The 17,740-nt window shown below is 41.7% G+C and overlaps 1 protein-coding gene across 6 annotated transcripts in view; it reads right to left on the bottom strand.

Moving 5' to 3' along the window:
• ZNF609 (zinc finger protein 609) overlaps positions 1-17,740 on the bottom strand; it is a 242,492-nt gene that overhangs the window by 208,123 nt on the left and 16,629 nt on the right. For all 6 annotated transcript variants that reach the window (XM_045810812.2, XM_045810815.2, XM_045810813.2 and 3 more), the window contains exon 2: positions 5,834-6,707. In XM_045810812.2, the coding sequence (XP_045666768.1) occupies positions 5,834-6,580 (747 nt within the window). In that variant the 5' untranslated portion in view covers positions 6,581-6,707. The remainder of the gene's footprint in view (positions 1-5,833; positions 6,708-17,740) is intronic.

Genomic DNA, 17,740 nt, shown 5'->3' on the forward strand with positions numbered 1-17,740 from the left:
GATTTTCCATGTACTCTTGTGTAGAAACAAAAAGCATTTAGTGCTCTTTCAGCATATATGAGATTGCACAGCCTGGCAAACCCACAATAACATCTATCCAACATACCAAACCCCATATCAGGGATATGGCCAGAAAGGAAACTCAATTTATATGAAATGTGAAATTCAACAGGCTACTTCAAGATCTTTTAAAGCCAATTTTCAGTCTCTCCCCTTCTCCAAACCTCACTATAAATATCAGGAGCTTTAGAACCCATCACCAGCATGAAAATTTCCCAACCCAGGTTTGGATCTTCTTCTGACCACACACAGTGCTCAAAATCTTAGTCAACATGCTTATCTATTTATACTGGGCTTCCTATAAAGGTGGAATGTGGTTATATTTCAGCCCATTATTGCCTAGGGCAGACTGAGACATATTTTACATCATGTTTTTCTCTCTAATATTTATTGAATGCTTCCTAATGAATGCCACACATTGTTCAAAATGTTTTATATGCATTAACTAATTTAATGTCATAACAAGCCTACTAGGAACTATTGTTTTCCTTATTTTGCAGGTGAAAAAAACTGAGGTAGAGCAGTTAACTTCCTCAAGATCACTGGGTTAATAAGTGGCAAAGCTGGGGTACAAATCAGGTAGTCTGGCTCCAGAGTTTATACTCTTAACTGCTAAGTTATACGTAAAAGTTGATGTGAAATTTAAGTTTAGAAAGAAAGCTAGCGTTTTATGTCAGAAGTGGTACCCAATTCTCAGATGAAGAAGAAAATTCACAATGGCTCTCAAATGTTAAAGTACATAGCGATTATCTGGAGAGACTTCTGGAAGAGTTTTGGGCCCCGACTCCTGTAACTTATTTAGAACTGGGTAAGGGTCAAGAATCTGCATTTTGACACTCGGGTGATGTGATACACATGGTTTTACGGGCCACACTTTTAGGGACTCTACTATAGATGGTCAACTGTAAGATCCAAAGAGCACGAAACTTCTCTGTTTTATTCACTAGTATATACCGAGCACCAAGCACAATACCTGGAATCTAAAATGCACTCAATTGTCAACTATACCTCAATTAAATTTTTTAAATAAAAATAAATAAAATGCACTCAGTTAATGTACTGGATAAATGGCATTCAACAGTATATACCATGTCTTTATGAACCGTTAATATCCACAATACATTTAAAGTCTGCCTACTAGTGACATGTCCAAGAATGGAAATTTGAATGCAATATTCCAGAAAACACACACACACACACACAAAACCAAGCTCAAAGTAGCAGTTTAAAAAGTAACTTTCCCTTTTTATATATAATAGGATAATAGGATAGGTTTAACACCAGCTGTAAATAGTTCTTTGCAAACACTGTCATCATACCAAAGAAACCTAAGCTCAAGGATCCTTTGTTTACTAAGCATCTACAATGTTAAAAGCAGTAAGAAAAACAACGAAAACAGTTTCAAGAGTATCTGGGAATTCACATCCAGTGTTTCTAAGGTAGTTTTTAGAGTGGGAAAACAGAGAATCCCTCATAACAGCTGAAGACTTTTTAATAACCCCAGAGTAACAATATGCCATAAGAACCCGGTCACCAAAAAACTGGTTTCTAAGCCTGGCTTTGTTACCGACTACCGCGAGAGCCTAGGCAAGTCACATGACCTCCCTGGTCTTAGTTTCTTCTTCCATAAAATGAGGAGATTGGACAAGATAATTTTTCTGTGGGCCCTCCTTGAATTACAACACACAGATGGAAAACAGAGCTACTAAAGAAAAAATAAATTAAGCTCAGGCTCTGTTGCATCTCTGTCCCACAGAAATATCAACTTTTTAAATTTTTTCCATGTAGGAAAATGCTTGAGGGCATTTGGCTTCAGGAAGCATGGCTGACTGCTACGCCATCAATAGCTGAGAAAAAACAGCTAGTGAAGGAGGAAGGCTTTAAGAGAGAAAGCCTTGGATCAGAAGGAAAAAAAGAGACCCGACCTTGACTGGGCAATGAGGGATTGTAACACGAGAGAACTGAGCTGGGAGGCATAAACTAGGGCAGGAAAACAAAACCAAGGGCAAAGGAAGATGCTCTTAGAACACAGGATATGATAGCAAGCATGATGAGAAAGGGAAAGAGCAAAGAGCACACTTAATGGTTTTTTTTTTTTTTTTTTGTATCCTAAACTAAGGGGGGAAGTGGTAATATACGCAGCAGTCTGAGAGTAGCAGAAGCTGAGACCCAAAACGGGGCGGGGGAGGGGGGAACAACTGTAGACTGTTTCTACCTTGCAAGATCAAAAACTGCAGCTAAAAAGGCCAGAGGAGCTTCTGGCTGCAAACCTCTAGATCCTTTAGCCAATAGAGCCTACTGGTTACTATACATGATTTGAAAAAATGAGTCTCACCTTAAATTCCTGGTTTAAGCCCTGACTCTGACAGGAGTCTGTATTGCAGGACTCAGCACAGATACATCACTGCCTTCTGTGGTTTGTAAATTCTTTTTTTCTTGCCTGTCAGAATGGCAATGCAAGCACTAAACTCTAAGCTTGGAACATTCAGGCAGGCACCCTTTCTCCCCTTCCATCCCTAACTTAACAATCTATCAATCAAACCAAAGGCAAGGCAACAGGCAGGAGCCAAAAAGCTCTGTCTTGTTTATTCCTCACCATTCCCTCCCCCATCTCTTCAGCGGGCAGGAAGTATGAACAGGAGTGTTCAATAACAATTCAGGGCAGCAGCAGTTGCTAAGAGCCATTTCTGGTCTCTTAGAACTCTGGGAAACAGCACAGTGAGCCCTTCCAGAGAAAGGTGTGGTGGAGCCTAAGTAGGATCCCATGAAGGGAAATTCACATCCTTGGCTGATAGGAAATTCCCTCAGCCACGGCCTAAGATACCTACCTAGATGAGAAGGTCCTGAGGTAAATAATTTGAATAATCAAATATCCCTTATTAGCTAGTGGTAGACATGTGACAATTCCAACCTACACCCCAAACTCTATTTGTCTTCTCCCCTATTTCCAAGGTGGTGGTGAGGGGGTAGGCAGACATGGTTTGGGGGAGACATCAGTCAAGACATTTCCCAAATTTTATGAGTTTTCTTTCTTCCTGAGAGCTGCCAGCTCAAAGTATATAATTCCCAGATTATATCAAAACATCTGTTTTGCTCTTTTAGTTCTATTGGTTCATATAGTCCCCACATAGAAGGAACATTCCAAACCAATTGAGGCACAGGCAAGCCCATTATCTCAGAGAGAAAATCTTAAAAGTTTTCAAAGCCTTAATGTATAAGCTATAGTAGTAATCATCACTGAGCCCCTATTATGCCCTAAACCCTGGAGTCCTTGTTTCCCAAAAGTTGATCTGCTCTAAGATTCCTAGCCTTCTTTTCCCTTGTCTTCCCCTCCTCCCATTCCAGAAACATTCTCTCCCTGCACAGTGTTTTCATCTCCTAGCAACTTCCAAACATTTATTTAAATAATTATTTCAATGAACAAAGGCTTTATGGAAAGGAACCCCAGAACCAGACTGTTCAAAAGGGTTGAGGGAACAGGGAAAGGAATTGAGAAACCAGGTTTTGGCTTATAGTAACATCAAGCTGCACAGCAACTTTCTGCTTCTAAAAGTACTTCCCAGCAATTTTATCTTTCTTCCAAAAACTGAAGTGGTCTCTCTCCCTTTTCTCTCTCATTCCATTGCCCCACTGTCAGTCTCCTTGGGAGACAAGGCTTATATACCACAGGTACATTATGAAGGGGCAAACCATCCTGGCACCAAGGTGTTTTCTTAGCTGAATATGCCGTACCTTTCAGCCGAATTATAATCTGAAGGGCAGCCACCCAACTGGTCGCTGGACCTCCAAGAGAAAACAGGTTCCACTTGCTACTCTGTTGGAGACTATCATGGACATTTAGACTTAAATCCAACAGGAAGCTCAGCATCATTAATCCTTTCACCTGCGGATGACTACTGGGCCTACAAGATTGCAACATGAGTCAAGAGTTCTAAACAGAAAGGAAAATGAAGTCCACTCTCAGAAGTGGCCACTTTTCGGAGTGCCTGGGTGGCTCAGTCGGTTGAGCGTCTGCCTTTGGCTCAGGTCATGATTCCAGGATCCTGGGATAGAGCCCCGAATTAGGCTCCCTGCGCCACGGGGAGCCTGCTTCTCCCTCTCCCTCTGCCTGCTGCTCCCCCTACTTGTGCATGCATGTGTGCTCTTTCTCGGTCAAATAAATAAATAAATCTTAAAAAAAAAAAAAGAAAAGAAAAAGTGGCCACTTTTCAGCACAGGAAGAACAATAATTATGAACATGGATATATGGCAAGAGTTTATCGCAGCCAGATGTAGGGAACAGTCTAATGGGCCTGGAACAGAAGCAAGAACTCCTGGTACTCCTAGGCCTCTTTAAAACAGTATTATCCATCTGCACCCCAGAGAAAATGGTAAATCACAGCCAGCACAGGACGAGCCATGCCAATAGCCAGCTGGAACTTGACGCTGCTGAGGTGGACTATAGCATCTGTCACCTAAACATAGGCAGCTTCTCTCTGGCAGCTGCCTCTGGTGAAAGGGAATGAACCATTGTGTTATTAGTGGAAGAAAATTCACAGCCCTGTTACCAGGGAAGCCCAGATGTTGCTAAGAGCTACAGATGTGCCGGAGGCAAAGACCAAAATACCTACAGCAAAGAAAGCACAAGCTACCACTGGAATCCAGGCACGGAGAGGGCACCACCACACAAACATACACATGCAGCCTCTATTTATTAAACTTACATATGGAAATAGGTATTCCCTGTTGCAGCTGATGTAATTACAGAGAAACCAATTCATACTGCATCTGCTGGGATCAGCTGAAAACACAGGGTGAGCAAAACACAGAGCGGAAAAATCAAGAGCCGATGGAGAGCTCATCATCAGGCCGGCCGCTTTGCAGGAAACTGTAAGCTGCTGAAGTTTAAGGCAGCCTGAGCTGACCCTACACTCACACCTACTCTGCTCCAGCCCTGCAAGCTCTATTTCCTGAGACATGAACTAAGATCATCTTCCCAGAGGAGGAGAGCCCCTCCTGGGGCTGCAAGCACCTGTCCTTCCAACTCAAGCAGAAGGTAAGGTATCATTACACTGTGTGGCAGCTATTAAACCACCAGGACACTTTGATTACCAATAGTTGAGGGAGATACTTGGCCACGAACTATACTTTTGGTGGCCAAAGAATCTCTTTTAAGGCCAAACATGCAGAGCCACAACGCTAACTCATAAGGCCTGATTAAGTACCTCTTAGTACAGTCAGTACCTCCTGCTCCCTTATTTACCTGCCCCTTTGCTCATTGGTAGCCACCAATAGAACACGTGGTAGATATCATACCATGAACTTATTTAAACTTTTCTCTTCCAAAAACACAACAGCACCATTTATTCCATTAAGAACAGCACTCAACCAAAAGCCTATCATCAACTTACTAAGTTTATCAATGACTCTGAGGATAAAATACCAGCAAGCTGGGGACCACATAAAGGTTGATGCCAGTCTCCAGCAACAAGTATCTGAGGGTGGGACAAGGACAAGGTGATGGGTTCTCAACTTGACTTAGAGAAAATTCATTCTACCAAGTAGCTGCCCCCAACAATAGATATTCTCAAAATGCCCAGGCCTGCTGTTAATGAATCCGTAGAGAATCCCCTAATTTGGAACAAAACCACATTATCATTACCAGCTGCTCTGACCTTGTAATTGGTCATTACCCACAAACTAATGAGCCTCCCACAGAGTGCACAAAGCATTTGGTGGTTAGTCCAGGGCAGTTCTGACTGGCAGTAGGCAGCCAGATCTGGCCACCTCTTACCTTTTCAGACTTGACTTTCTTTAGCGGGCGACACTCATTCTCCCCTTCCTCTGGCTCCGGTTTAGCTCCCAAAGGATTGAGCGCTGCCCCAGGCTCAATAGCTATACTCCCAAGTGGCTCCACAGTTCCTGTATCCACCCCTGCACTTCCATCATACTGACCACCCCGTCCTCCCAAGGGAACTGGCTGGAGGACCCCAGGATCCTTTTCTGAACAAGTCCCCAATCCTTCGCTTCTCTCCTTCTTGCTCTTAGATGAGCTGTTCTCCTTCTCCTTTTTAGAGCCGGCTACACTGCGGGATGCCTTAGCGGCCTTCTCTGAGCCCTTGGGAGCAATAGCAGCAACCAGGCTTCCTGCATTGGCACCATCTCCTGAGCGTCCCTGCACCTCTTTCTTGCTAGCTGCCCCCTCACTTGGAGTGAACAGGGAAGTCCCTGGAGTGGGTTTGCTAGTGTCTTTGCCACTCTTATTCCTTTTGGATTTTGATTTGCCTTCCTTCCCTTGAGGACCTGGCACTGGGGTCACAAACTTGATGTTGTCTGGTAGTGTGGCCACAGCATTGGGAGCCGGTATCCCCACCTCCTTTGAGCCTGACATTTCCAGTTTCTGCTGGTCCTTTTCCAGATCGGCGTCCAGGTCAATGATGAGATTCCCTACTCCAATGTCCCATTCATCCCCACTGTCGTATGTCTCAACCGGGTTTGCATCCACTCCTTTCCCTCCGGAGGCTCCACTGCTCAAGGACATCTTAGAGTCAACGTCCCACCTCAAGATTCAAGGCTCTTCCTTGCCCCCAGCTTTCCTATTTTCAGCTTCAGCTATGTTCTCAGACCTGCCACATTGGTCAGTACATGCCCAGTGGACAACATCATTGCTGGAAAAAGAAAATTTAAAGAGCTGTTAAAGGAAACAATACAGGCAAGGAGACAGCCTGAAATAAACTCCCACACAAAACAGACTGTTCCTAGGGGGCTATCACATCACAATGGACAAGACAAACAGGTTCAATTGTATTTCTAACCAAGTCACATTGGACCAGGGAAAACTTAATTCCCTTTCCATCTCCCCAGGGGAGAGTACAGTATTTCCAAATTCCCTTTCCATCTCCCCAGGGGAGAGTACAGTATTTCCAAATTCTGTGTAAGTCTTAACTAGGAATCCTCTAGAGTTAGTTTCCCATTCCCAAGAGACTTATTTCTACTACCACTGCCAGCTGGCAATCTTTCCTCAATCAGTACATGCCCTGGCACATAACAGATTCAAGCTCTAGCACAACTTTACTCATACCCCCTTTCTCCTTGCTTCTTCTTGAATTATCAGAGACTCAGAACATGGACTTGCAAAGGCTGTGAGAGCCCTCTATGAACAGGGCCTGTCCCTACTAAAAATAATATGGATTCCTTGTCATTCTACTGTTTTTTTGGGGAAAAAATCTTACTATGGATAAGAGTGAAAGAGAAAAAGCAAGCAGAACTAGGAAAAATATAACATTAGGATAGAGGACAAATATTGCAACTAAAGGAGACAATCCTTAGAGAGGACTCAACCAATCAGCTTAATTTCAGATAAACAAACTTTATTCAACTTCAGGTTTCAAATTATGTCCAAATAGCATAATTCAGTGTAGCCTTTCCCACGTCCCACTAAAATATCTATGAAGACACACACACACACGAAAAAATTTTACCCTGACTGAACACCACTAAAACCCCTAACAGCAGAGTGTGAAATAATTCTTCACATTTTTATATAGATTGGCGGCATGCTATTGATAAATACCAAGGCCTCACCACATGAAACAGGCTGGCTAAAAAAGTGGGGGAGGGAGGGAGACAATTTATAACTCTCCGGTCTCCCGGCTCATGAGACTTCGGGAGTGTACCATCTAGAAAACCTGACAGCCAACAAATACCATCCAGGTATTACTTTATGACAAAGCGAAAGAATTCTGTTCTTGCTCACTCCCCTGTCCACCATCTTTCTATATCCATTTAGAAAAGAATGCTCATAACAGAGCAAAGAGCAAACCAGTAGTGGCACAATTAACCCTACAAAGTGGATTTCCAATTATAAATGCTACAGATAGGACAGAGACAAGACAAATTGTACTTTTTCACCTACTCTCTCAAGACAGTATCAAAGAACGAGGGTGCAGTTACAAGAGAAAACATCACCCCAAGACAGCAGAGCTGTACCAAGTAAAATGCCCGCTAGTAACTGGGACTTAAGAGAGAAAGGTGTGCATATTAATTTGCCATTTAACTGAAGATCTGAGAAGAAAATACATCCTTTACACAAGTAGAGAGCTTAGTACCATTAGGAACAACTACTGCTGGCATTGAGTCTACAGAGATCTTACTTTATAAAAGGAAGAACAAATTGGGGGGGGGGGACATGAAGTAGGAACTATGGAAAAATGCCACCCACAAGGTAAAGGAAACATTACCCCTGAAGTCAGAGAAATGATACCTCTGAAAATATCTAGAATTTTATTTTATTTTTTAAAGATTTATTTTATTTATTTGAGAGAGACAGAGAGCATGAGTGGGGGCGGGGGTAGAGGGAGAAGCAGACTCCCTGCTAAGCAGGGAACCTGACACAGAGCTCAATCCCAGGATCCTGGGATCATGACCTGAGCTGAAGGCAGACACTTAACCGACTGAGCTACCCAGGCGCCCCAAATATCTAGAATTTTAAAGAAACTTTTTATTAAAATGTTTGGAATTCTCAATACCACCGAAGAAGACTTGGCCCCCCGTAAATACTAGTATAGCACATCTTCATTCATTCAAAAAAAAAATTTGTATTTATTACCTACTATGTGCTAGGCTCTAAACCTAGGTGCTGGGAATACAGCAGTAAATAAGGCAGTGGAAATGGTACTGAAAATAATTCCATTATGAGGGCCAGCAACCATTTCTAGAAAAGGGAACGCCAGCTGAATCTGTACTATAGTGCATCATTAAAGCATAGTTCTCTCCAACATCATAATTTATTACCTCTGCAATCTTTGCAACTGTGGCTAGGCATAGAATATCACAAATTCACATTCACCTAAGACTCACCCACTTTTCTCCCAAGCCGCACTATCATCAGTATGTAATTCAACCATTAAAACAACCCTATGTTTGTTTAACCTTGGAAAAACAACTTTTCAAAAGACCTTCCTCTAAAAAACAGAACAAACACAACCTTCCTCAAAAAAGAGGACTGTGATGGAAGAGAGACTCTGGAGGAAAGAATATAAGGTACATAAAAATGATAGTGCTCAGAGAGCTTATGACAGTTCTCACTTTACTATACTGGCTGACCTGTCATATGGAGCAGGATAAATGAAGTATACCAGCAAGGAAGAGATAGCATTAAGAAGAAAACAGGCAGAAATGAAAGGATATGAACTTAGACAAAAGGAAAAGAGGATATGACATTTTTTAAAAAGGAAGAAGCAAGGAAACAAAAAACGCACTACCTATTAAAATTCACACAGAAATCAAAAAAGCACAGAACTGAAATTGTGGGAAATGATTCAATAAACTACAAGAAAACTTGAGATATTTTTCTAAAAACATGATCAAAAAGGACAGCAAAAAGAAAATGAGAGAAACTGAGAGAGATACACCATTTAATAGCACTGAAAAGAAAACTGAGGAGACTAGAACAAGTGGGAGGAAAGCAACCCATTAAGACATAATAAATGAATAATATCTAGAGCTGAAAAAGATCCTGCATGCAGATTAAAAAGGTTTACTACTCTTTCAGCAAAGTCTATTTAAAAAGCCAACTTGCACACATTCTGGCAAAATTCTCCAATTATAAGGACAAAAACTGGGCAAACCTCAGACTGCTCTGCAATATTAAATGTTTAAAAAGAATGAAAAATCTACAGAATTTTGAAGAAAAAAGGTTGTTAGTCAAGTCTTACATAGAGTCAAGTTTTCTGTCATGTATAAAAGTAATAGGGGCACCTGGGTGGCTCAGTCAGTTGGGTGTCCAATTCTTGGTTTTGGCTCAGGTCATGACCTCAGGGTCCTGGAATGGAGCCTATGTCAGGCACTCAGTACAGAGTCTGCTTGTCCCTCTCCATCTGCTCCTTCCCCAGCCCCCTGCTCTCGTGCGTGCTCTTTCTCTCTCTTAAATAAATAGTCTATTAAAAAAAGGTAATAGATTTTCAAAGAACACGTAGAATATATCTGTCTTGTTAAAAACTATCTGAAGCCCTAAAATCAGTTCAGTAGCATAAATGTGAATAAACATTTGTAAACACAAATACCAACTGATTTTGTAATCTGAAAAGTAAACTGGATGCAGATATTAAAAATTATTCCTAAAAGAGATCTGAGGAAAATCAATGCCTATAATAATGTAGAACTCAAAGTTCAGCCTTAACACTAGTAAGGAAAGACACTTCCTCAAATTCCTCTTGTCCCAATTCTGTATGTCCTGGCAAATTGTTTTGTTTTTTTCTAGTAAACAAGATATATTGCCATTATTTTTATTTTTTAATATGATTCTTCTCAAAGGGGAGCTGGAGATGAAAATTTGAACATCTGGTGGTCTGTGCTCATTTCCAGGTTCTACATTTTTTTTTTTTAAAGATTTTATCTATTCATTTGGCAGAGAGAGAGAGACAGCCAGCAAGAGAGGGAACACAAGCAGGGGGAGTGGGAGAGGAAGAAGCAGGCTTATAGCAGAGGAGCCTGATGTGGGGCTCGATCCCATAACGCCAGGATCACGCCCTGAGCCGAAGGCAGACGCTCTCCAGGTTCTACATTTTAAGTGATACTCATTAAATAGAAGGATATCCAGAATGGTACACTGAAAGATCAAAAAGCCATTTTTCATTAAGAGCAAAGGTCTTACAAATTGGTATTCCTTAGTCTGGAAAGGAGAATACTGAAGGGAGACAGGCTGGTGAGCTTCAAATATCTGATGGTTGAAATGTGGAAGAGAGAAACTTATCCTGTGATCCTGAGGGTAGAAACAGGACCAGTGAGAAGAAGTTATAGAAGACAGATGTTTTAACTCAGGAAGAAATTCAATAACCTGAGATTTACAACAATGGCCCACGATGCTTAATGAAGCCATATCTTTATCACTGAAAGTACTGAGTAGAAAAAGCATAATCATCTGTCAAACAAATTACATAAAGAATTCCTCTATGTGTGGTAGGGGGCAGTCTGGACATGCCTAGGGCCTTTTTCAAATCTATAATGCTATTAATGTAGCTACCAAAAAGTGCTTTCATTCCTAGAAAACTACCCAGAATTTCTGGACCAGGATGCAAACAAAGAAAACATATCCTGAGGACTGATCTTTAGTAGTCCCAATGTTCTTTAGAGAGTCACTGTCCTATTTCTGAGGGTATTAAGAGTTTTCATAAGTACTACTTTTAACCAGGTGACTTCTTAGAAATCCAGTTTTCCAAACCCTGCAGGCTTCACAGTAACTTTGGTGGTACATTTCCAAAGATAAACTGTAAAATTGCCAAGGATTCTTTAATCAGCCTGACTGCAGCAGCCAAACCACTTCCCATCTGCTCCCTACAGCATCCCTGGCTTTAGACTGCTAATAATCAATTCTCTGACAGGTCATTGCAGAGATGTTTAACCCCAGGAGGTAGGGCAACTAACATGCTTGCTGGAAATGAAAAGCACTGACCTCTTGCTTCCATGGCAGAGAAAGTGCAGAATCAGAAGAACCAATACTTTAGAGAGACCACAAGAGACTTTCAACTTGTAAGAGCATCTGTATATATTTTCCCCTCTCTTCTCTCCTTCTAATTGTACTACACTTTCTTATTTAGGACCACAATTCACCAGCCTCTGGAATTACTTATCAGTACCATTTATTCTTTGTTCTTGCACCTGATCACCAACAACTCCTCTCTGCATGAATATAGCTAAGGGACCAAGATAGGCCATGACAATCACCCCTATATCCTGTACCTATAACAACAAAAGTTCAAATCTCTGGAACCCAATTCCATCTCTCAGATTTCCAGCCCGCAGACTGGTTTGTAATCACATATTTTGGGTCGTTATTTACTTTTTTAAGGCACATGTCATAGATCACACTACTTTCCTACCTCAGGAATGAACAAGGACTTCAAGATGGCTAAGAATGAGAAAGAGTCTGCATGTGAGGTCTCCTCCCTGCCCAGAGGACATAAGCAGCAACTGACCCTACATCATGATGTTCAAACATAGTAAGGACACTACTTCTCCCTAGAGGACTATAAAGAGAGAGTATCTCTTTAACTGACAATTACCCACAGATAATCTGGTCTAAGTAGCAAATAGTCCAATGCCGTTCTACTGTAAATTTATCTGTCCACGCCTCTTCTTCCGGGTTTTGGATCAATCTTCTTATAGGCTTTGGCCTGAGTGAATGACAGCCGTATATGAGTGTGCATAATCTGCTTGGGACCATACAGGTCATACACATTTAAATGTGAGGGTGATCTGTCTGGCTAGGTATTTCCCTCCAAAAGCTGTATGGTAAAACAAAACAAAACAAAATAAAACAAACAACACACACACACAAAAAAAAACTGCTATACTCAATTTTAAGATAGCATGGTGTAGAAAAAAGAGCACTGAACTTAGAATCAAGATACGATTTCTGGGGCACCTGGCTGGCTCAACTGGAAGAACATGCAACTCTTAATCTTGGGGTTGTGAGTTCGAGCCTCACGTCACATAGAGATTACTCTAAAAAAATAAACTTAAAAAAAGAGTGATTTCTGGGGGTACCTGGTTGGCTTAGTCAGTAGAGCATGCAACTTTTTTTCTTTTTTTTAAGATTTATATATTTATCTGAGTGTGTGTGTGGCGGCAGGTGGGGGGGCGCGGGGGCATGGGGGAGATCTTAAGCAGACTGCACATTGAGCGTGGAGCCTAACTTCGGGCTCAATCTCGTAACCCTGACATCGTGACCTGAGCTGAAACCAAGAGTCAGATGCTTAACTAACTGTGCCACCAAGCACCCTATTATTTTTTTTTTTTAAGATTTATTTACTGGGGAACCTGGGTGGCTCAGCTGGTTGAACACAGGACTCTTGATTTTGGCACAGGTCATGTGATCTCATGGGTTGTGAGACTGAGCCCCCAGTTGGCTCCATGCTAGACAGGGTGTCTGCTTGAGATTCTCTCTCCCTCTGCTGAGTAAGGTGAGAGAAAGGAGAGGGAAAGCAAGCGAGAATCTCAAGCAGACTCCCCACTGAGCACAGAGCCAGATGTGGGGCCTGACCTCACGACCCTGAGATCATGACCTCAGCCCACATCACTAGCTGGAAGCTTAACTGACTGTGCTGCCCAGGTGCCCCCTAAAACATGCTACTCTTGATCTCAGGGTGAGTTCAGGCCCCGTGTTGAGTGTCGAGTTTATTTAAAGAAAAAAAAGAGAAAGAGAGATGTGATTTCTGGACTCAAATTTCCACTGACGCTAGCCAAGCTGCTTCATTAAATATTTTCATTTATAAAATGGAGGGAGAGGAACCTCAGTGGCTCAGTCAGTTAAGTGTCTGCCTTTGGCTTGGGTCATGATCCCAGGGTCCTGGGATCAAGCCCCATGTCAGGCTCCCTGCTCAGTGGAGAGCCTGCTTCTCCCTCTCCCTCTGTCCCTGCCCTGCATGTGTGCTCTCTCTGTCAGATAAATAAAATTAAAATTAAAAATAAAATAAAATAAAATAAAATGGAGGGAGCATCCATCATGGTTCTAAGTGTATTATGAGCATACAGATTTGAAATATATATTTCAAAAATATAAAATGACTCAAATAATCTTATACTGTTCTAGTGTCTGAACTTAAAGAGGATTGTTTCACAATTAGACCTTATACAGAGTATCAAGGTATTTACAAAAATAAAGGAAAAATGTTTGAAAATTTTCTACAAATTAAATTACAGGTAGTACTGATATCAGCCTAAGTTCTATGAAAGAAAAATGGCAATCCATTTTTCTTCCATGAACTCAGCAGTCTGAGTTTTCTCTTTAGGGTACTCCTTATCTTCAGGTGTTGCTCAAAACCCTACACTACAGGGACATACAGACTCTGTCTTCCTTCAAAAATCCCTCAGGGCCAACGTACCCATCTCAAAGCTCACGGTTTCAACATCTGGACTCTCTTTTTATCACCTGTTCCAATCCACTAGGGTGTTGACCCCACTGATAGGACAGGACTTCCAATCCAAACTGTATGAGAATCGTGGGTTTGATGCCTCTGGGAAAGGTCAACAAAACCAATGGGATACAACAAAGCTGCTACAAGAAAACCATATTATACCATCTTTCCTAAATTCCAGAGGCTACCCTGAAATCAGTTTGTGCTTAGCCAGCCTCTGGTGAGGCAAGTACAACATGTAAACTACCTTCAGTGACTCTGAGCTTACCCAGCTGGAAGAACAGGCATCTCCCTCTCCACCTGCCACACTTCATGGGAGCTCACTAATCAACTGAATTTCCACCTAGGGCTCTAACGAGAAACAATCAGCTTTCCTTTGGGTCTCTCCCTTAATTTATTACATTAATTACTGTAACAAAGGAACTGTGTCATCTCCTCAAGTACCATAGCTCTCAGCTTATATCTCCAATGGGGGATCAGATAGAGAAGAGACTAACAGTGCCAATTCGAGAAGACGGATCCAATTCAACAGGGCTCATCTGACCATGTGTCACCTAAGGACAGAAGAGTAAAACGTATAGTATCTCTCAGTCCCTGAGTGTTTTTATGCTGCATCTCATGAATAGTTTTATGGTCCTTACAGGCTGTTATTCTCAGACAAAGATTATGAGGCTTGACCTGTTTCATTTCAAAGAAGCAACTGACACTTCCACCAGGACATAGCTATTCAACAGGGCTCAGGCTCAGCGCCTTCGTGTTTGCTGATACTGCTCTGTGCCAGCATACATCTCGCAATAGGCTAAACAGCATACTGAATATGTAAATAATTCAGTCCTAGCTCTACAGAGATTCATTTGGTGGAACTATCCACAGAGAAAACCCTTACCGAGACCTATATGTAAGTAGGCCAAGAAGCAGAAGGCAAAGATCATCTAAATAATAAAGCTCCACCATCCCCCTTTCCCCTAATAATCGGAGGACTATATAGCCTTTATAATTTAGTTCTAATCCCCAGAAGTAAACTTTCTGTGCTAAAGAGAAAGAGGTGGTCAAATTCTCAGGAAAAAAGTGAATAGTGGAGATGGCTAGGAATCAGACCTAAGAAATCAGCCCTCCACACAGAACTGCTGTGTGAAAGCTTTTCTCCGTGTCAACCTTCTCATCTCTAAAAGGGGGGTGATAATGTGGGACAAGTTTATGGGCATGAGTGAAAGGAAGTAACCCAAGCATTTTTCAGGAAATCCAAGGAATTACCTTCGCTTTCTATAGACCTCACCTCCCTTCCTCAATCAATCGTACACAAGAGCTACTATGCTCTACTAACTCTGAAGAGCAAAGAAAAACTCTATCAAAAGTTACTATCTACACTAGCCATTAAAAAATGGTGGAATCCACATATACACGTGTGAGGCTATCTAAGCCAGGTCTACCCTGCTTCTCCAGCCCTATCTCAGGGCCACACCGTCCTCTGCCTCATGACTTTTTCCTGAAAGGCATTCCCTGTGCACATCCTACCTCCCAATATGTGTGATGACTTGATTAATATTGGTATCATCCACTCGACTGCAAGCACCCTGAGGACAGGGGCTGTCTCCTTTGCTCACCACTATATCCTAATAGTGTTTGGTTTACAGTCAGCCCTCAATAGATATTTTGGTCAATAAATGAGGGAGGGACGGATGCCTGGGAGGCGCAGCTGGTTGGGCATCTGACTCTTGATTCCAGCTTGAGTCATGATCTCAGGGTCACGGGATAGAGCCCCACACTGGGCTCCGTGCTCAGCACAGTGTCTGCTTGAGATTCTCTCTCCTTCTCCTTCTGCCCCTCCCGCTTGTGCTCTAAATCTTTTAAAAATAAATGAATAAATGGGGGCGCATGGGTAGTGCAGTCGTTAAGCGTCTGCCTTCGGCTCAGGGCGTGATCCCGGCGTTCTAGGATCGAGTCCCACATCGGGCTCCTCCACTGGGAGCCTGCTTCTTCCTCTCCCACTCCCCCTGCTTGTGTTCCCTCTCTTGCTGGCTATCTGTCAAATAAATAAATAAAATCTTTTTTAAAAAATGAATAAATGGATGGATGGATGGATGGAAGAATGAAGGAATGAAGTCGTAAACACTGCTTCCTCCTCAATAGGCAGAATCATAATGGTGCCCAGGCTGCCATTTCTCCTCTCTATTCTTACTTCCATTTCATTTGTGTCTAGTTACAAACTGTCTCAATTACCTGACAGTCTTCAAACTTACTAGAACAGAATAGGGATTCCTCTCTCTAGGATAAAGGATGCAGGTTCATCAAGAGTTGAGGGGGAAGGTTACGAAACAAAACAGTCTCCACATTTCTTAAAATACCTATGTGCTCCTGAGTATTCTCTTAACCTTCAAATATTTTCATCCATACACAACGCAGGTGCTTCCCAAAATAGGGCTAGTACACAAATCAGGCGTTCCGGACATAACCGACTCTTGAGAACCCTCATGTATATACTTAAATGTATGATAAATTCTATCAGACTCGAACCACTCAGTTTTCACATTTTAAACATCTATAAATCAAAGATGACATAAGTCAGAGAAGTGGTCATGTCTGTGGGGGTGGTAGTTAATGACTGAGAAGAAGCATGAGGGAATCCTGTGGGGCTGGAAACTGGATGGGCTCGAACTGGATGGTGGTTATATGACTGTACAAATACATAAAAATTGAGTTGTACACTTAATTTTAGTGAACTTAATGTACTTTATTACATGCACATTATACTTAAAAAAACAAAAAAGTAAAGTAGTAAATACCTATGAACAAGAGAGCTGCATTACTGGATCATGTTCCTGGTCCTAAAGCAGCATTTTATGCAGTCATGGTAAAAGGGAATCAAGGCATCAATCTTCAGAGGCTAGGATATTTAGGGAGAATGGTAAGAAGGAAAAGAAAGAAAAAAAAAAGAAAGGAAGAAGCTAACTACTTAAGCATTATCCTATGTTTGACTATATTGGGAGGAGATTTGATTTACAAATCTGTGGAAGAACCTGAAAATATTAGTGATAGGGATGTAACAGCCAAAATAAACAAAGTAATTAATGATATTAAATCACGGAAAAAACAAAAACTGTACAAGAAAACATAATAGCAGTATACTTAATGGCTCAACAGTAAACAATATGTCCTTAACAAAATAATGAGTACTTATTTAACCAAAAATGTGACACAAATATACTAAGAGGATTTGTTAAGAAGAGGACAGTGGAAAGCATATCGTTATTTTGATACAGGAGTAAATCTAAGAAAAAGACTTAAGAAGTGTAAAGCTGTTGCCTATTGGGAGTAAGACTTGGTAGTGGGAAGGTATAAAAAGTGGATTACTGCTTTTCATTAAAAGCCATAATATTACTTGATTTGCAACATAAAGTTCATGGAAAGACAAAAAGAAAAAAGTCTATATATTAATTTGATAAAACACTTTTTTTTTTTAAGATCTTATTTGACAGAGAGAGAGACAGCCAGAGAGAGAGGGAACACAAGCAGGGGGAGTGGGAGAGGAAGAAGCAGGCTCCCAGCGGAGGAGCCTGATGTGGGGCTTGATCCCAGGACTCTAGGATCACGCCCTGAGCCGAAGGCAGACGCTTAACGACTGAGCCACCCAGGTGCCCCAATAAAACACGTTTTAAAATAATTATATAAAAAGGATATACTCCCCCAAACATCCCTGAATTCCCTTAACAGGTTATCATAAGGGGTGCCTGGGTGGCTCATTGGTTAAGTGTCTGCCTTCAGCTCAGGTCATGATCTCAGAGTCC

Source organism: Ursus americanus, chromosome 28, assembly GCF_024610735.1.
Source record: "Ursus americanus isolate L20-20 chromosome 28, mUrsAme1.1.p, whole genome shotgun sequence".
NCBI lineage: Eukaryota > Metazoa > Chordata > Mammalia > Carnivora > Ursidae > Ursus > Ursus americanus.